This window comes from Antechinus flavipes, chromosome 4 (assembly GCF_016432865.1).
Source record: "Antechinus flavipes isolate AdamAnt ecotype Samford, QLD, Australia chromosome 4, AdamAnt_v2, whole genome shotgun sequence".
Taxonomy (NCBI): Eukaryota; Metazoa; Chordata; class Mammalia; order Dasyuromorphia; family Dasyuridae; genus Antechinus; species Antechinus flavipes.
The window spans coordinates 351,072,214-351,093,443 of NC_067401.1; the positions used below are offsets into that span (position 1 = coordinate 351,072,214).

The 21,230-nt window shown below is 34.1% G+C and overlaps 1 protein-coding gene across 1 annotated transcript in view; it reads right to left on the bottom strand.

Moving 5' to 3' along the window:
* Nucleotides 1–21,230, bottom strand: part of AGPAT4 (1-acylglycerol-3-phosphate O-acyltransferase 4) — a 170,646-nt gene that overhangs the window by 32,718 nt on the left and 116,698 nt on the right. Inside the window, exon 3 of the mRNA XM_051998071.1 lies at nucleotides 10,519–10,688. Within this exon, the coding sequence (XP_051854031.1) occupies nucleotides 10,519–10,688 (170 nt within the window). The remainder of the gene's footprint in view (nucleotides 1–10,518; nucleotides 10,689–21,230) is intronic.

Sequence of the window (21,230 nt, forward strand, 5' to 3'; positions counted from 1 at the left end):
CAGCATCTCTTGCATCCATCAGCAACTAGGTGGTAGAAGGGATAAAGCATTAGGCCTGGAGTCAAGAAGACCTGAATTCAAATCCAGCTTTGGAGTCAACTACATGACCCTGGACTTAACCTCTATTTAAATCGCACCTATCTCCCAGAGTAGTAATGAGGATCAAATGAGATAATATTTATAAAACATCAAGCACAATGTGGTGCACATAGGGAACTCAAAATTTAAAAAGAAAGAAAGAAATTCAATTGGGAAAAAAAGAAAAACATTGGGTTAGGAAGTAGAAGCATCTTAAGTCTTAGGGAAAAAACTCTCTGATTTGGATCAAAAGAGCCATTTTTAATATTCATAAAGCAGAAAATCTGCTCATGGATCATTGAATAGGCTGGATGAGAACAACAAATATTTATTAAAAGTCTACTGTGTACAACTTAATTTACACTAGGTTAATGCTCAGGCTGTTAACCTAAAACAATTATACAAGGGGACAGAAAATGTTTAGTATTGAAAGGATAAATCTTTATAGTTCAAGGGTTGAGGTATGAAAGCAAATTAGGCAGAAAAGGAGATAACAGAAAAGGAAACTGAGCTTCAGATATGAGTCTGAGGAATTTTTATTCACAGGACTCCAAAAGATATTTTCATTAAACAGATATCTGGATTTTGGTTTTTTTGTTTTTGTTTTTGTTTTTTTTTAACAGATTAAAAACTTTAAAATGATTGACTTAGTAGAACTATGGCCTTATTGCAGAAGGGGACCTCACAAAGGTTGTCTACTCCAATATTCTCATTTTATAAACCAACTACTGAGGTCACATAAGTAGTACATATCAGAAGCAGGATTTGAACTTTGCTGTTTCCAGAGCTAGTATTAACTCCTATGTACCAAACTGCCTCCCAAAGTCTCCAAGAACAAAAACCCAACTTATTTCTTCCTAATGCAATCTAATTGTACAAGAAAGAAGGAGGATCTCATTCTTCTACACTATCTTATCATTCAATTGTTTTTCAGTTGTGTCCGACTCCTTGTGATCCCATTTGGGGTTTCCTTGGCACAGATACTAGAGTGATTTGCCATTCCCTTCTCCAGCTCATTTTACAGATAAGGAAACTGAGGCAAATGGGGGTAAGTGACTTAACTGAGATTCACACTGCTGGCAAATGTTTAAGGCTGAATTTAAAGTAATGCAGATGAGCCTTCCAGGTCCCAGTTCTGGCACTCTGTCCACTTCACCATCTTGCCAACAGACCTTACTAACTATGGCACTTAAGATATACCTATAAGGATTCTATTACAGGACAAAGCTGTACAATAGAATTGATCATGTCCTTATTTTTTAAAAATAAATCTGTTTATAATGAAGATGATAATGCATTCCTGCAGCTACATTTAAATGTAACATAAAGTAGTATTACTAAAGTTAAAGTATTTTCAAAGTAAAAACCTATTTCAGTTATTGTAGAAAGTAGGAAGATTAATAACTTGATGAAAATAATGATGATGACACATTTATTCAGTGCCTTACTGTTGTATACATCATCATGTAAATTTATACATGTCTATATGCATGTGCACACGTATTTATAGTTGTGTATAATGGATGTATATACGTGCACATTTAGAAAATATATCTATATGCATGTGTATGCATATATTATATATAAAAATTTGATCCTGACAAAAGTCCTGTTAGTGATACAGATTTTTTTTTTCCTTTTAGAGATGAATAAACTGAAATTCATCAAGATAAAATGATACGCTCTAAGACAGATAAGTAGGAAATAATTCCAGGCCTCTAAAGTTGGCCTTCTGGTCACAAAGTCAAGTGTGTTGCTTCGACTTCACCTCCACAGTTCTTCAAGATAAGACTGGTATGTGAATTAACAGGAACAAGTCAAGAGAGCCATTTTGTTTGTGCTAACTAGGATGATGCATATCTGATCTAATCCATTTTTTTGTCATTGAGTCCGTATCTTCTAGCAATTCTACTGTCAGAAAAAAAAAAAAATACCATAAATCATTAAGATCCTGGGAAAATCCCAAAGTATTACCAAGCAAAATGAACATGATTCCACAATTAGTCATTTCCCCAAGGAACATGATGAAAACAAACATCAAGAAATATATCTCTCTAAGAACTCCCAGCTTCTAGGCTCCCATACTAATGCACAGACTAACCCACACCCATCTGCCAAAGTCAAATACAGAGTTTCATCCTCATGACCGCATTCAGGAATACTTCAATATCACTTAATAACAAACACTTCACTTTCCCCTCTAGAGCCACCTGGTTCAGTGGCCAGATATAAATCAAGATGATTGGAGATGGCCCTGGATAAAGTGGGAGACGTTGGCCTTTTTAAGCTAATATCTTTCTTTAACATGTCTGATTTTTATAAATTTGAATCATTTCCCTATTATTTAAGAAATGAGATCTTTATCAGAAAAATTTGTAAAAACTTTTAATATTACATCATTGTCTATATAAGTACCTTTTAGCAAAATATCATTTCCCTGATTATCTCTTTTAATTAGGTCTCTTTTTTGCTTTTGTTTTGTCTGAAATAATGATTGCTATCCTTGCCTTTGTTACTTCAACTAAAGCATAATAGATTCTGCTCCAGATCTTTATTTTAACTGTGTCTTTGTGTTTCAAGTATGTCTCTTACGAGCAACATATTATTAGATTCTGGTTCCTAATTCATTCTGGTATCCATTTTATGAACTCATCCCATTCACATTCTCAGTCACGATTTGGTTAATGTTCAATCCTGTCTAATTATTCATGGCTTTACAGATGAGGAAACTGAGGCAGAGTTGAGTGACTTGCCCAGAATTACAGAGCTAAATAAGTGTCTGAGGCCGGATTTGAACTCTGGCAGTTGAGTCATCACAACTTCAAGGCTGGCACTCTCTTCACCTAGCTGCCTTCAAGTTATGATTACTATGTAGTTCCCTCCCTCCAATTTTCTTTCATCTTTCTTTCTCTTTTTATCTTGTTCTTTGTTTTACTTCTGATCACTGTCTTAAATTGTCCTCCCTTTTATCTCTCTCTCCCCTCATCCATTATCCTCTTCCCCTCCTATATCCCTTTTAATTATAATAAATAGATTTCTGTAATTAATTCTATGGGTATGTTTATGTGATCTTTTTTCTTTGAACCAATTCCAGTGAAAGTAAGGATCAAGCATTGCCTGCTCCCCCATTTTCCTCTCCATTGTAAAAACTTTTCCTTGCATGCTTTTTTATGTAAGTGCCTTTTGGGGTTGCTATCACAGCCATTTCCAAAGCCCACCATTGGTGATTGTGTCAAACAAGAGCCTACTCCAGTCACAGACCTCTCCTGATAATCTCTTTAACTGTTTTAGGCTGGAAGAATGTCTCACTCTGATCTTTAATTGGCTCTGCTGCTCCAAAATTTGATTTGAGGCATTTATTTTAAATTTATTCAGAGAGGAATGTTGAGTTTAGCTGGATTCTAGGATGGATTTCACCATATTGGCTCCACATCTAAGGCAGAATTTTGAACTCAAATTTTCCTGACTCTTAAGTTCAGCACTCAGTCACTAGGCAGCAACATACACTTTGAAAACTTTAATTGAAATTTGGCAAGAACAAATATGTATAGCATTTTTAAAGTTTTGAACTTTAGATACATTTTAATTGAAAGGTTTAGCTGAAAGGTTTAACTGATGAAAATTCTCAGTTAAAAACTAATATAGACCATGAAAAATTTGAGGTGAGCTCGCATTTCAACATTTGAGCAAATTTCCAAGGTCTAAAGTTTTTATAATCTTATGCCATTCTATGGGTACTTTTCTAAAGGAATTTGAGTTAAATAAAACAGTAGGTCAAACTTTAAGAGTTGTTATTTTGATTCAACTCAATGATCCCAAAATCACTGCAATAAATCCTTTAAAAGAATATACTATGCATTTTTTAGATTCTAATAAAATATTATACTCAGCATGATAATTTGGCCAAATAAAGCACACACTTTTAAACTATCCTAGTCAACATAAGGTCTCTTATCTAATCTTGCATTGAAGACCCCTCACAATCTGGATCTAATAATCTACCTTTCCTGATTTGCTACATCTCTCCATATATGTTCTACTCCAACAACAAATAGACTATTATTTGTGACTTAAAAAGCAGTTTGGCCTTTTTAAAAATCTTTTTGCACCAACTAAAATACCCTATCTTATTTTTCTGAAAACAAAAATAACCATTTTTCAAGACATGCCTTGGTTGCTACTTTCATAAAAATGTATCACGAGTGCCTTATTATATAAACTTATATATGTATATAAAAAATTTCCCTTACTAGATTAAAAATTTCTTGGCAGAAAAGAGTTCTTTGTAACATAATGCTTTGTACATTGTAAGTATTAGTATCTGTCAAGTGAATGAATGAATGAATAAATGGATACTTTTAAGTAACCCTTTCTATACTTACCATCACAATTCATTAAAATAAGCTTTGTTTTCAGACTAGGACAACATGGGAGTTTTTCTTCATGAAAGATATTAGTTCTGAAAATGTCATAAAATATAGACTATATGGCATTGAATGAATACAATATTTTCCAAAATTGAAAAAAGAAATAACTATGACTTAATGACATCAATTTATATTTTTAAAATTACATGGAAAAGGTTCCCAATCAATCTATATAAAAACTATCATGTATTTTCTTTGAGAGAGCTAGATAGTATGAACATATTTTAAGATTAAAAAAAAAACACTAAAATTTTAAGAAATCAGAACTTAACCTGACACTTAAATGTATCATGAAACATATTTTTGAGAGGGGGAGAAGGGAAGGAGGGTTAAGAGGCAATAAGAGAGGAAGGTAAAGGGAAATAGAGAAAAGGGGTATGGGAGTAGAAACAGTGAACACAAGACTAGATTTGAAGTTAATAAACCTTGGTTTAAGGTCTAGGTTTTAATGTGACTTTAGGTAAACCAATTAAGTATATTGAGTGTTCATTTCCCAACTGATAAAACAAGGTAGGAATAGATGATATGTAAGATCTCTTCTCATGCTATAACTTTGATGTTTACATTCTGCCAAATTTCTGTGCATTCTTTTCCCCACAGACCAAAATTAAATAAACATACTAGATGCCATAAATACCACCTATTATACAGTACAAGCATTATGTATTATGCAATGAATTACCATCTCAGGTGGGAATTAGAGAGAATTCAAGAATAAAATTAATTTTATGGCATCACAAGCAATTTGGAACAGTCCTGGTTTGGGGGTGGGGCATTAAAGGCATATTCTGCATTGATTAAGAGCCTATTATATGCCAAGCAGTATTTTATGTGCTAGGGATACAAAGGAAAAAAAAATCTCCCTTGCTCATATTCATGGTCCAATGGGAGATTCATAAGACAATTATATGCAAAAAAGGTACATACCAGATAAATGAATGGTAATCAACAGATGGAAGGTACTAGCATTAAGGGAAATCAAAAAAAAAAAAAATCTTTCCTATTGTAAGTGGGATTTTAGCTAGGACTTGAAAATCAGGAAACATAGATGAAGAAGAGTTCCAGGTATAGAATTCTGCCATAGGAGGCAGTAAGAACAGTAGAAAAGGCACTAACTCTGGAATTAAAAAAAAAAAATAAAGCATCTGCCACTCTGATGTTTACCATCTGTGTGATTTTGGGCCTCAATTACTTCCTCTGTAACAAAGCTTTTCAAACCATGGGTTACAGCCTCATTTGGGGCTGAGTAGCTCAATGTTAGAGTCATGAAATTATGATTTATTATCAGTAAATGTTTGATTTGTATAACTATTTTATATACCAATAGCAAAATAGTCAGCACTGCATACCAATTTCCCAGACCCAAAGGGATCTTGAGTGGGAAATATTTAAGAAGCCTGGATCTATAAAATGAAGAAGATTGAACTAAATGGTACTTTCTGGTTCTAAATTTATGATTCTTCAATCTACCCAATTGAGTAGAAGTCTTCTTTTAGTTTTTAAAATATTTTTTGGCCACCAATCCCACATTCAGATGTCTATATCATGTATCTCTCCTTGTAGAGCCAGTTTGCCTCCTTTTCCAATCACACACATCCTTGAAGAGATTCCTTTTGCTTATACAAGTTGTCCATTAAATGATGAATATGCAATGAAGCGGTTTTCTACTACTTTTAAGGGTCCACAAAAATAAACCTGCCACTTTGGAATATTGCCAGATGAATTATCTGATATTTGATATCAAACAATTACTGGGTAAAATGGCTTTGTCCTCCTTCTAGAAGTTCCCTTGGGAGGAAAAAAAAGATTTCCATCTTAATTGGTCCAATTCCCAACAAAATTTCCAACAATTTCCAATGAAAGCTACAATTGTTTTCCCTTTAATCTTTTCAGGTCTTTGCACTGTTTTAGATCGAGGCCTGCTCCATATAAGCCCTTCAATTAATTATAATTGGCAAAATATCAGCCAAGACAGCTAGGTGGTACAGTGAAGAGTACCAGGCCTGGAGTAAGGCATCTTCATGAATTCAAATCTACCCTTAGACACTGTGTGACCTTGGACAAGTCATTTAATCCTGTTTGCCTCAGTTTCCTCATCTGTAAAATGTGCTAGAGATGGAAATGAAGAACTACAGTATCTTTGCCAAGAAAATTTCAGATAGCATCAAAGTTTTGGACATGAATGAAAAACAATTTAACAATAACAACAAAAATAACAAATATTTTAATATTCTTCCTTTACTGGAGAAAGAGGGAAATGATTCACACTGTTACTGAAGGTTATTTATTTGAAAAAGCAGCTGTGACTTAGGAGACTTTAAAAAAAAAAATTAAACCAGGAAATAGCACTTGAACAAGATATCTCAAAATATATGAGAATACTATTGAGCAATGATTCCCACACTTCCAAAGTCACTTTCAGTCACTTTAAAAGACAAGAACCTTGATCAATGTAATAATCAATTATGATTACAGACCATCAATTTTAAAAAGCATTCTGCCATCCTCCTCAAAGAGAAGAAATGGACAAGAGATGCAGATGACTCATATTTTTGGACCCAAAAATAGGTGTATTTATTTTGTTCCACTTGTTATAATACATATTTGTTATAAAGATTTTGTTTTTCTTTTTTTAGTGGGAGGAGGCTTGTTTAAAAGGGAAAGAATAACACTTGGTAATTGGGGGAAAAGATAAAATATAAGGTAAAACAAATACTATCGAGCCATTGCTTTCAAGTCACTTGGTTTTGCAAGAAATCCCAAAGAAAATCTATATCCAACTTATTAAAAAAAATGCTTACCAGAACTAATAAAAATATGAAATAATATAAACAAGAAATGGTCAAAGAATACAAACAACCAGTTTTTAGAGGAAGAAATCAAAGCTATGGTCATATGGAAAAAATCCTCTAAATAATTATGGATTAGAGAAAGGCAAATGAAAACCATTCTGAGATAACACTTCACACATCAGAAATGACAAATGCTGGAGGGGATAAGAAAAAACTGGTATACTAACGAAGTACTGGTACAGTTATGACTGGTTCAATCATTCTGGAAAACATTTTGAAACTATACTCAAAGGGCTATAAAACTGTGTATAACCTTTGATCCTGCAATACCACTAGTAGGCTTATACTTCAAATAAATCAATGGAAAAAAGAAAAGGTCCTATATGTACAAAAATATTTAAGGCAGCTCTTTGGCAGGCAAATAACTGGAAGTCAAAGAGATGTTCATTAATTGGTTAATGGCTGAACAAGTTATAGCATATGATTGTGATAGAGTATTATTGTGTTGTGGGGAAATGATGATGGATGTGGTTTCAAAAAAATATGGCAAGATCTATATGACCTGATACTAAAGTAATGAGAAGAATCAAGAGAGCATTGTGTATAGCAAAAACAATGTTGTAATATTGTGTACACACAATTGTGTAAAATTGTGAAAGACTTGACTGTTCTGATCAATGCAATGATCCAAGACAATTTCAGGGAACACATAATGAAAAAATGCTATCTATCTCCAGAGAGAATTGATGAAATCTGAGTGTAACCTTGAAGTTTTCTGGGTTTTGAAGAGTTTTCTTTTTTTTTCTCCTCTGTTTAAAAATATGGCTAATGTGTAGATGTTTTACATGATTTCACATGTATAGTTGATATCATCTTACTAGTTTTTCATTAAGTGGGAGAGAGGAATGGGATAGAGGGAGACAATTTGAAACTCAAAATTTAAAAAGAAAAGAATATTTAAAATAGATAATTTCAATTAATTAATAATTTTATTTTGTTTATAACTATATACATAATTCATATTTGATTATGTGTTAGTTATATTTAATATAGTTATTGCTAATAATGATTTAATTTAATAAATATTCCTTTATGTTAATAACTGTGTCAATATAGTTAGTTTCCTTTGTATAGTTGGTAATCCTATGTATTTTATTTAATGTACTTAAACCATTATTCTGAGATGGGCCAAAAAACTTCAATGACAAAGAATATGAAGAAGCAGAGAAATGCAGATATACTCTAGTTATTCAGTATTCTTTGTGAAATATAATGGTTTGAGCTAAAACCAACAGTAAAAGGGATATGACCAATCCAGAGAACAGTAAAATGGAGTACTCAATGTTGTGCCTCTATTCTCGTAGCCAAGGATTATATTAGTTTTCCAGGCTGCCCTTCACTCTAATGACTCATTTTAGTATTTTGCAGCCCACTAAAACCCAATTTTTTTTCCCCCATAGAGAGTGTTGTCTTTCTAGCCTTCTACCTGGATACCCTTTTAAAAGGGGTTCCTTCACTTATCAGCAAGGCATTGCTTGTGGGGCTTAATTCATTTAATGATTCTATTTATTTAAATAGGACACTAAGACATTCACAGGCAACTGATTTACCACATCAGGAATTTCCTCATGTGGGTCTATAGTTGGGAAAAAAAAAAAAAAAAAAGAAAGTTTGAAAGCCATTAACAGCAAAATATTATATGTCACAAAATGGAGTTGTTATTCTTTGTAATTTTCTGTGTTGGTCTCCGCCTTTTTTGTATATATCTTTATGTTTACATTTAATTGTTTCTATATCATTATCCCTCTATGCCTCTTTTTAGATTATCTCTGTTATCTTTCCCCTGTTCCTCCCTCACAATTCCCTTCCCCATTAGTTCAATTCCTTCTCCTCTACATGAAGAGGACAAGATATGGAGCTAGGAAAGGATTTGTATTTGTCATACTAAAAAAGTACAAGCAAAAACAAAAATATGCTACAAAGTCACAATGTGTGATTGTACTGGTGTGGAAATTTCCTTGATTAATATAAGTGATGATCAATCTATAACCAATCTAGTAAGTTGCCTGAAGCCTTGAAGGGGATGTAACTTGCCAGGAATAAAAAGGTGATAAAAGATGAAATTTGAAACCAGAATTCCAAGTCCTGACTTGAGTAACATAGCCCCAAAGAAGCAATTAAATATTTTTATAGTTGTGCCCATCAATTGATTTTTTCCCAAGAAACAGTGATACAAAAAGTGTTTTAATTCTTCAACTAAAGTACAGATATTGTCATGTTATAAACAATATGAAGTCCTTGAAAGCAAGAATAGTCTTACTTTTCTATTTGTATCTTTCAGCACTTTAGAATAGGGTTTTGTATATGAAGCATGTAATAAATACTTTTTTGATTCATTCATTCACTCATTCAGAGTAAAAAGCAGACCATGTAGATGTTCCTCAAGTACCACATTTTGAAAACCAGAGCTCAAGTATGCCCAGGTAACACTTAAGTAGGTTGAATACTCCAAGTTTGATTGAATTGCCCGATGAGGCCATTTCAATATGAAGAGAAACTTTCATGATATGAAAATAATTGCACATCTAGCTAAAAAGAGAAATAAGCTCAGGGTTGGGGGTTCATACTTATCTTGGGTCACGGAAAATTTTGATTCACTCTAGACTGAATGGGAGAGGCAGAAATGAATGTTTCATTTTGACTTGGTGGCCCATCCAAATGAGAGAGGGAACAAAGGAGAAAGAGTCTCAAAGAAGGAAGCAACTCAACATAACAAAAACAATTACAACTTTTTTTTCAAGACAAAGGTGGGATTTTGCATTTTCTTAGTCATAAAGATTTTACATTTTATTGGAAGCAAGGAGTAGCTAAGACCTCCTTTTCTCTTATAGGAACTTATTCAAGTATTCTTTATAAGGATTTGAGGAGCATTTAGGGTTTAGGGTTAGGGTTAGGGTTAGGGTACGTTAAGCCTGCTCCATCTATATGGCCCCAAGTTACCTAACTTCCCTTCTCCTTTTCTTCTCTTCTATAAAAGCATATTTTTCCAAGTGCCCAAGAACGAATAAGTGATAATACATATAAACTTCTTAAGAATATTTTAACCAGGTAGATACATTAGTCACTTCCAGAAATTCTCAATAAATTGGAGAGAAAAATCAAGTTATAGTAATGAACAAGAGCAAATTATCTCATTTGCCCTAAGATAAAGTATGACTCACCCCTAAGACCCCAAATCGTTCACAAAAGTTCCAACCACAGAGAAAGTCGATTTCAAAGTTGTGGTTAAGGATTACGATGGCATTTTCCTTCCCGTACTTGCCATAATCCTTGGGTTCCGTGTAGAGCGTGCACTGAGTACCTGACCACCATTCCAGCAGCATCACCAACTCTGGAACAAACCACAACAAATAAAGACATTTAGTGAATCTCTTTGGTGACTAAAAGTCATTTACACTGCTGGACACCTTGCTTTGCACTCCTACTTTAAGAGAAAATCATCTACTCAGATAGATCGAATCAGTAATTGGAAACATTCAAGTCCAAGGATCAGACATAAAATGGTTTCACAACAGCAGAAAGAGAAGCAAGAACAGGTGCAATGATCTTTAGGGAAGGCAGGTGGGAGCCTTTGAGATAGTAAGCTTTCATTCTCTGACGAAGCATCTAAAGGAGAGACAATAAATCAGCAATCTTGGCTCCCATCAATAGCATGTGCCTTCTTGTTTATTGTGCTCTAAAAGAACAAGGTGAGATGATGCATGGCACTTTTTATATCCTGGAAAATGACTAATTGTGATGCTTACAAACTCCATCAGAGACTATTAAATACTCTGTTTTTCTTTGCCACTTAGAACACTTGAGAGTGCTAGGAATAACAAAATGAAAGAGTGAGAAGACACAAATATTTTTTATGAGACTTGAAGAAGCATAAACAAATAGCAAAGGTGTGGGTAAGATTATTTAGAAACAGAATACAGCAGTTCCTTCCCTAAAATATTACTCAAATGTCTCCTTATGCTAGGGAAGAGATACTGCATTCTCAGACTGACAGAAGCATACTAGATGGACTAGGCAAGGATCACTTCAAAGTTGGGGATCACTAAAAACTGATAAAGATTTTCTAATAAGGTGTATAACATAAACTGGTATAAAGGCAACCTACCCCAAAGAATCAGGAAACATATGGACTAAATGAAGTGGTATATTTATCACAATGTGCCTAAGTGAAAAAGTAAGTAATTAGAATTTTATTGGGATACAGAGGTCTTTGCAATATTTCAGAAATACACATGGAATTTCTGGCTACATCTTTTAAAAAAAGCTCAGGTTAATTGCCACTTTCTAACATGGACATCTCCTGATCTATCCCATATACAACTGCTTCTGGGATTCTGTGCCTCAAGATGGAAGCACATTAGAGACTATCAAGTCAACACCCTCATTTATATATGAGGAAACTAATGACTTGTCACAAGTAATAAATGACAGAATGACTCAAAACTACTCTTCTATCTACTGGATAAAGTATAAGTTCCTTGAGGGTAAGAGTTGTTTCTTTCGCCATTATATTTCCTACATCTAGCTAGTGGCTAACATAAAGGGTTTTGATTGTGAATAGCTATCAGCCTGCAAAGATTTTTGATCACTTGCTACTCAATATCTAATAAATATTTATTGATAGAAATCAATCCATAATCAGAAACCTATATAGCTGACTTACTTATAAGTAACTCAACAATGATGACTTAAAATTCTATAGCACTTGAGAGAATTATTTCATCATTAAAAGGCAAAAAAGTTATTTAAAATCCATATCTCCTCCTGTTTCAAAGAAAAGCTTTTTATGATTACTATTTTATGAAGCACATTCTCATAGGGAGAGCCAAGAGATTTGTAGAAGACATTTCCAACATTTCTGCCTGCTCTTCACATATCAATAACTCAAGAAATTGATCCTTAACAGACAGAATTTCTAAAGGTGGCTTGTGCTTTTCCCAGAACTATATATTAGATAGATAGAAAAAGAGAGCCAGACAAACAGATAGATATGGATAGATTAGTAGGTAGATAGATGATAGACAGACAATTGATATGGGTTAGATGATAAATAAAGTTAGATAGGTAGAAAAATGAGCAGCTAGGTGGCACAATAGCTAAAGTGCCGAACCTAGAGCCTTCCTGATTCACCTTCCTGAGTTCAACTCTGCCCTAAAATACTGGGTGAGTCACTCAATAGTGTTTGCCTCAGTTTCATCTGTAAAATAAGCTAGAGAAGGAAATGGAAAACCACTTCACCCTCCTTGCCAAGAAAACTTTAAATGAAATCACAAGGAATTGGGCATGACTATAAAACAACTGAATAATAACAAAAAAATAGAAATGTAGATAATAGCTAGATGTCAGATGATAGAGAGATAGACATAGAATAGTAGATAAATGTCAGAGAAGTGGATTCTTATTGTCAAGATAGATGGATAAATAGATAAATAAATAAACCATGAAAGAGGAATAGCTGTAGATCAATAAATAGATATGTATCAGATAATGGGTGGACACATAAGAGATAGCAGATGACAGAAGGATAGACATACCTGAAGGACACAGCTTTGACAGCTATTGGAAAAAGTCTTGTCACAAACAGTCAGAAAAGTAGATGTTCAAGAGTTGGCAACAGACACCAAATTCTTAGCCAATTATCCTAGACTTAATATGTGATTACTGCCACTATCTCCAAAGGAGTTATATACACTCTAAAGTTAAGAGCACTAGTTAACTGTATGTTTGGGATGTATTAGGAATAAAGATAACACAGTCAAAAATAATATTATTTGGAAGCAGTCAGTTCCTATTATGCCCACAACCTCAAGAAAAATTGTACTTATTAAATACCTACTTTATGCCAAGACACAAAACAAAAACCAATATTCTTCTTCTTCAAAGAAGATGGTAGACTAAACATTTAAGTCTATAAAAAATAGAATAAGATGTAACCTGGAGTGGAAAGGGAGAAGGACACTAACAGTGGGCCTATTAGGAAAGATCATTCACAGATGGAATCATTTGAATTGATTTCGAAGGAAACCAGAGACTTCACATGACAAACAAATTAGACCATAAAAGAGTTTTTCTAGAATTTTTTTTGTTTTGTGACTAGACGAGACAGCATGGATTTGGGCTATGGCAGTTTACTTACTGTTCAAGTATTTCAGATGAGAGCTATCTTTAGTTAATCAGATGCCAGAACAACAGAGGGATTGCAATTTGTGCCCAATTAAAATTTTCCTTACAGTTTCTGCTAGAAGGAATGCTCAAGATGAATGCATTATCTGAATATTGTAAATAAACATGTGCAAGGTAATTCCACTGAACATCAAGAGTCTTTGTAGAACATCTCTCTCTCTCTAGCCAGAAAAGGCTTAGAACAAACTAAGCTTCAGAATCTACTGGTAAATTATAGAAATAGTTGCCTAACCATGATAAATGTGGAAATATATAAAGAAAAATTGCTTGTATTTAACTTATACTGAATTACTTGCTGTCTAAGGAAAGATGAGGGAGAAGAAATTGGAAACAAGGTTTTACAAGAGTGTATGTTGGAAAACTATCTTTGCATGTATTTTGAAAATAAAAAGCTATTTTTTAAAAATTGCCTACCTCAATTATTCTCATTCCTAATCTTTGCCAATAATGGTAAATTCTTGAGTTTAAGATTCTCGTAAACTCAAGAATATGTCAATTAAATTTCAATAATTTTTCAAGAAATACCATGGCAAATTTCCAAAGAAATAAAAAATTGGCCATCTTATTGCAAGCGGTACCCAGAAGAGCAACATTCTAGAGAGTCCAAAGAATATGAAGCATCATTTGAGATTTATTATAATTTATAAATAACAACATGGTTTTTAAATAGCCCTCCAGTACACAGCATTATACAGAATCTCCATGGGTTCAACCAATAAAAATGGATTATCACTAATCCAAGTACACTATAGTTTCCCACATGCATTTTGCTAAAAGACTCCTGGCAAATACCAAATTGTACCTTTAGAAGTTATCCTTCGGAGTATATTTAAGAAGGTTAAGTGAAAAACAAGCATTTATCTTGAAACTAAAGAACTATTACTATTAAATGGGATAAATTAAGTGCTGACAGACTTGAATAGCAGCAAAAATAAATATCTCTTTTTTTCTTGCTTTTTATTACTTTCAAACACCGGAAAGAAAAAAACAATGAATGTACAAACCTTAGATAAAACCTTTCTGAGCTTCAGTTTCCATTGTAAATAAAAGGATGTATTAATTAGTCAATCTCTCAGTCTCCTTTCAACCACAAATTACTATGCTGTGCTTCTATTAATATGTATATCTGGATAGATACATCTATCTCTAACCATTGCTACGAAAATAGCTATGTGAATGTGTTCAGTAAGAGTCCAAGATTTGCAACTATTTGAAGGTTTTACCTACCTGAATCCTTACTGGCAATCTCAGTTGGTTCTATGTCATACAGATCAATAGACTAGCTGAGTAAATTCTTGACTTGTCCTACATGTACTGTGACACTCAAAGTGTAAGAGGAAAAGAGAGGGCCATCAAAACAATTTTGTTTTAAATGCACAGAAAAGAATAGTAAGAAGTTTAGAAGAAAGCATAAGCAAGCAGGAGAGCTTTGAAAGTAACATGTTGAATTGATTAAGCATTTTAAAAAGCAATCTATATGGAAGAACATGGTTTTATATTGTTTCATATACAGAAATGTTCAAGCTTCTTTTGATATTTGTGAAAGTCAGAATAAAAAAATTAAATTAATACAATTAAAATATAATAAATACATTATGGAATTATGATTACTTTGATATGTCTCCCTCCATTAGTTCAGATGATGGTAACCATTCTATGCTTCAGTGGACAGTTTTAAGTAACTGCAATTGAAAAAAAATTCATCACCCCTCTTGGAACTCAACTAGATTAATCTTAAAATGACACATGGACAGAAGCATCAATGAACCTACACTCAAAGTCTCTATAGGTTGAGAAACTTTACTGAGAACCTAAGGATAAATTTCTAGAACCTCTCACACCTCCACAAGATGACAAAGAATCAGCCCAAGATTTGAAAGTCAAGTGATTTACAAAAAAGCCATTAAACTAAAACCAAAACATATATTTGCTTTATTACTCCCATCACTTCTTAGTGAATCAATGCACACAAATTTATATTTATACACTCCTGTATGCATGGCCTTTAGTTTAGGTATACATGTTTATGCTTTTACTACCAGCCCTCCTCCATAATATTCTTGAGGTAACTAAGATCCTAAATGAAAGTGGGCGATAGGAAGAGACTCATAGCAGGGATACAGTAAGATGTTTTTTTCCTTTCTAATACTCTGATTTTTCAACAACTGATATCCTACTCAAGAATTTTCTATAACATTCTCAACTTAGCCCTTTTACCTCTCTGCCATGTCCAACTTTTTTCTCCCCAAACCATGCTAGACTCTTTTCCTGACCTATCTTTATTTTTAAGCCCTAAATTGAGTACAATCTTGATTGATGCTAGTTCTGAGGTTCCTTAAAGGCCAAGTCAATGTCTCCTATGTCCCAAAGTACCATGCAGAATGTCACATGTTCCACAAATATTTAGTAGTCTTGTTGATTTATTGGCTCCAATATAGCACTTCAATATATGTGTGATCTCATCTATAAGACATTTTTTATCAAAGAAAGTCTTTGGGAATAGAGACTGATATATTGCTTTGCAGAGAGCTGTATAAACTTGCTCATGAACAACAATAATGAGTTACTACTCAGTGACATTGTCCTTTTGTGCTATTTTTCTGAAATACTGTATTGAGGACTTAGCTTAAGCTTTCTTTTATCAGGTGTTTTCAAGTAGAAACTCTGGCAAAAAGCCCAGTGTTTTGTATTTAGATCATCTGCTGTTATCAGAGATGTTTGGAGGGGGAAAACCTGTCATTTAGATTAGATTCCATCCCATACTATTCTGTTTAGGCCCTGTGCATTTAATTATATGGCTCAACAAACGTTCACAGTGTGCAAACTGTCCCTTTTCTCAGGCAAAGGCTAGTACTCAATGTGCACCCAAGACACCTGGAAGTTAATTGAGGCACATAAATGTTTCCACCAAAATTAATACAGATTTCAACACCTCTTCCACCCACTCACACAATCTGCAGAATGTGTGACCAACAGCCGGCAGAGCTGCTTGCTGAATTCTGAACAGAATTGCTGTTTCCTTGGCCAAGGTTACCTAAGAGCCTCTGTCCCTTCTTTATGGTCTTCCCTGAAACATTAAACCCAGGAAGAAGGAGAGGATAGAGAAAGGGAGACAAATACAAGGGACCGATTTTATTTATTTATTTTTTTTTACAAACTTCATTTCTCCTCGGACTTATAATGGTTACCTAGTTGAACCAGAGAAACTGGTTCCTGGAGGAGTGATATTAGAAGCTACAGGCAGTTGCCAGGGGCAACTGGGGACTTCTGAGAAGCAGGGGACTCTGCTTTCACTCAAGAACACCAGCATATTTCAGCACCCTTAGATTGCAAATCAATCCCAGTGACAAGTTTTTATTGAGACTCTATTCACAAGGAAATAGTGTGTTATATTTCCTACACTAGGAAAGTGGGGATGAAAATTTTCCCTTTGTTACTTTTTTTCAGCTCTTAGCTCAGTATTTGGTGTGGTTTGTCCTTCAGTCATTTCAGTCATGTCCTACTCTTTTCCTACTCTTTGTGACCTCATTTGGGTTATTATGTGTCTCCCTTTTAAGTGTACTCCCCTCCTCAAATTTTGTTGTTATCCTACTCTTCAAGATCTCATTAGGTTTTGTTTTTTTTTGTTTGTTTGTTTGTTTTTTTTTTTGGGGGGGGTTGGGGGGTGGAGAAAAGGAACAAAGATCCTGGAGTGTTTTGCCATTTCCTTCTTCCAATTATTTTACAGATGAGAAAACTGATGCAAGCAAGTTTAAGTGATTTGCTCAAGGTCACACATCTAGGAAGTATTTGAGACCACATTTGAACTCAGGACTTCCTGACTCCAGGCCAGACACTATTCTCTGCAAAACTTAACAACATACCTAATGCATAATGGACACTTAATAAATGCTTGTCAACTTAAGTCAAATGACTTTCCTAGATTTATATAAATAGTAAGTTGACTGAGGCAGGATTTAAATTCAGGTCTTTCTTACTTCAAGTCCAATATTCAAACCATTATGCCATTAGCTGCCTCTAAAGCTATTGTTTAGCAAAACAAAATTCTCTCTCTGAAGATTCCCTATCTTAATTCAGCTTCTTGAGTCATATTTCAATCTTCATGGAAAATTCCCAAATTATTATTAGACTAGATTGTCATTCTAGATAATTTTGTGGAAAATTTTCTGTGTCATCTAAAAGCCTTGCATATTTTATTTTAAAAGTCATTTTATTCAAGTTTAGACTTAAGTGCCAAGAGCTGCTCAAATTTGGAGGTTGGGGGGGGGGGAGACTCAAATGGATTTCAGTTAAACACAGAACCCAGGAGAGAATGGGGAAATCTGCCTACAAGCACTCACACTTACATATTCTCTGCAATGAAATTCATTACCTTAACAATGGAGGAAAAAAATCCAGCCCTGCTGAGCTCAGTGCTTTATAATCATGCTAGCTTCATCTCTCTACTACAATTCTCATCATTATTATATTGTACTTTCCCTTCTCTCCCCAAATATACTGATTTGAAATGATGAATAAACTTGCATCACCATGGTTTCTCTCTTTCAACTAGTATTTTAATTACAGGACAAGGCTACAGAATCAATCCTTTTATGGAGAGAAGGTATGTTCTTCCCTCAGAGTGGCTGACTTGCATACTGATCTGCCCTCTTCCCTATTTATCCCCTTATAATCCTTCTACTGCTCCAAATGCCATGTCATAAATTTCATCTATGTCATAGATGGACCATTATGGCTTACATTTGTAAAAAGCTCTCTGAAGTTATTAATCTTCCTAGGCTTCATTTTGTCCCATGCATGTCTCTCTTTTGCAATCTCTCTGTCCCTATTAACTCCTGAGTAACTCAAGAGTCAATTATAGAGGTATGCCTATTCTCCAAAATGTCTCATGGTCAGAATTCTCAGGACAAGAAAATAACAGAAAATTGCAAATCTTAGAATTTTAAAATTGGAGGGGCCTATTTGCACCCCTCTTTTAGACCTATCCTTTCTTTTTTTCTCTTTTTCAATTCAAGGCATAGAAAGGGAGATTTCTTTGTCTTTGCTAATTTCTTTCTTACTATACTGCTCTTAAAAATTTACTAAGGACCTCCTAATCACCAAATCCAGCATTTGTTAATATTTGTTTCTTTGTGGATACTGCATCTCACTATTTCATGCAGGCTAGAAGTGGAGCAATCACTCTTAGGTTGATGACACTAATGATGGACATCTGGAATAGTTATACTCTCCTCAGGCACTCTGGTGATCCCACATTACTGGGAGATTCATAAACTCAGTGTAAAATCTAACTGGTTTAGCCAACTATGGCTTAAAACTTCTAAGCTAAAGATGTCTGCCACTTTCAGTCTTTCAGGTAGTTGGAATCATACAGAATGTGCCATTATACCTGGCTACTGACCATCTTTCAGTCGTCATCATTCTTGGTCTCCATGAAGCACTGGTGTTGATCTCTGCCTTCATTTCACATATCCTCTTCTCTCCCTACCTTCCCCTGTCTGGCTTCAGAAACACTGTACTTTCCTATCTCTCAAATCATTCCTTAAAATGGGTATTTCTCAAGGTTCTTTTCTCAGACCTTTTCTCTCAACAATCTCTCCTTTGACAATCTAATTCCCTCAGTATCATTCAAATATTTGGCTATCCCTTCTTTTCCTTACATTTATTTTTTAAAATTTCGTGTAAAAATAAATTTTAACATTCATTTTAAAAAATTGAGTTCTAAATTCTCTCCCTTCCCTCTCCTTGAGAAGGCAAGCAATTTGATGATAGATAAAATATGTGCAGCCATGCGAAACATATTAACATATTAGCCATGTCATCAAAAAAACACAGATACCAAATATAAGAAATAAACAGAAAGTTTAAAAAGTATGCTTCAGTCTGTATTCATACTCCATAATTTCTTTTTATAGAAGTAGAGAGTATTTGTCATCACAAGTCCTTTGTAATTTTCTTATATCAATGATTCTCAAATTTTTGTTCTCCTTATTTTGTGAAAAATTATTAAGGATCTGTCCAAATATTAAAATATTGTTAGTGGAGTTGTGAATTGATCCAACCATTCTGGAGAGCAATTTGCAACTATGTCGAAAGGGCTATCAAACTATGCATCCCATTTGATCCAGCAGTGTTTCTACTGGGATTAAATCCCAAAGAGATCTTAAAGGAGGGAAAGGGACCCACTTTTTGTAGTGGCAAGAAACTGGAAATTGAGTGGATGCCCATCAGTTGGAGAATGGTGGAATAAATCTTGATATGTGAATGTTATGGAATATTATTGTTCTGTAAGAAACAATCAGCAGGATGGTTTCAGGGAGACTTACATGAAGTGATGCTAAGTGAAATGAGCAGAACCAGGAAATCATTGTTCACAGCAACAAGATTATATGATGATCAATTCTGATGGACATTGCTCTTTTCATCAACAAGATGATTCAGGTCAGTTCCAATGATCTTGTGATGGAGAACCATCTACATCTAGAGAGAGGACTATGGGAACTGAGTGTAGATCACAACACAGCATTTTCACTCTTTTTGTTGTTTGCTTGCATTTTATTTTATCTCTTTTTTGATTTGATTTTTCTTGTGCAACAAGATAATTGTATAAATGTGTATGCATATATTGGATTTAACATATATTTTACCATGTTTAACATATATTGGATTACATGCCATCTACAGGAGGTGGGGTTAGGGAGAGGGAAATTAGAGCACAAGGTTTTGCGAGGGTAAATGTTGAAAAATTATCCATGCATGTTTTGAAAATACAAGCTTTAATGATAATAAAAAAGGATCTGTCCAAAGAGTTTTTGTTTATGTGGATTATATTTATAGGTATTTACCATATTAGAAATAAAAACTAATTTTAAATTTGTTGATCCTTTGAAAGGGTTTCAGAAATCCTCAGGATTCTGTGGACCATATTTTGAGAGCCACTGTCTTAGATTATTGGTATTGCTGAGAACAGCTAAGTCATTCACAGTTGAGAATTGCACAATATTGCTATTACTGTGTATAATGTTCTCCTAGTTCTGCTCACTTCACCTTGTATTATTTAATATTAAGTCTTCCCAGGCTTTCCTGAAATCATGCTGCTTAATTTGACTATCTCTTCTTTATCCATGACTCCTAATACTGTATCTCCAGGTTTAGCCTCTCTTCTCAACTTCAAATCTGTATTTCTACATGATGCCTCTGTATGCAATGAAGCCCACTGATGCTTCAGTCTCTACAGGTCCCAAACTAAACTATGCTTTCCCCTAAGCCTGATACTTCTCCAGTACTTGTCAGTTGTATCACTATTCCACATATTCTTTCATTTTCAAGACCCTGTATTATCTGTGACTCTTCCTTATCCCTTATCTCCAAGAGCCAATCTTTCTAGCAACTCCAGAATTCTCAGATTCCTCTGTGGAATCTTATATCTTTCTTCCTCTCTTTTGTTCTCATTTCCATCAAATCTCCAGTAATACTAACATGGATTATTGCAATAGCCTTTCCTAACAAGTTTTTACCACCACTACTCCTTCTCCTTTTCATTTCCTTATTCAATACTCATTGCTCAGGCAATTTTCAATTTAAAGTTGATTATGTCACTCAACTGTTAAAAATCAATTTGCAGGTAAGATAATTGTATAAATTTGTATGCATATATTGGATTTCACATATATTTGTACGATGTTTAATA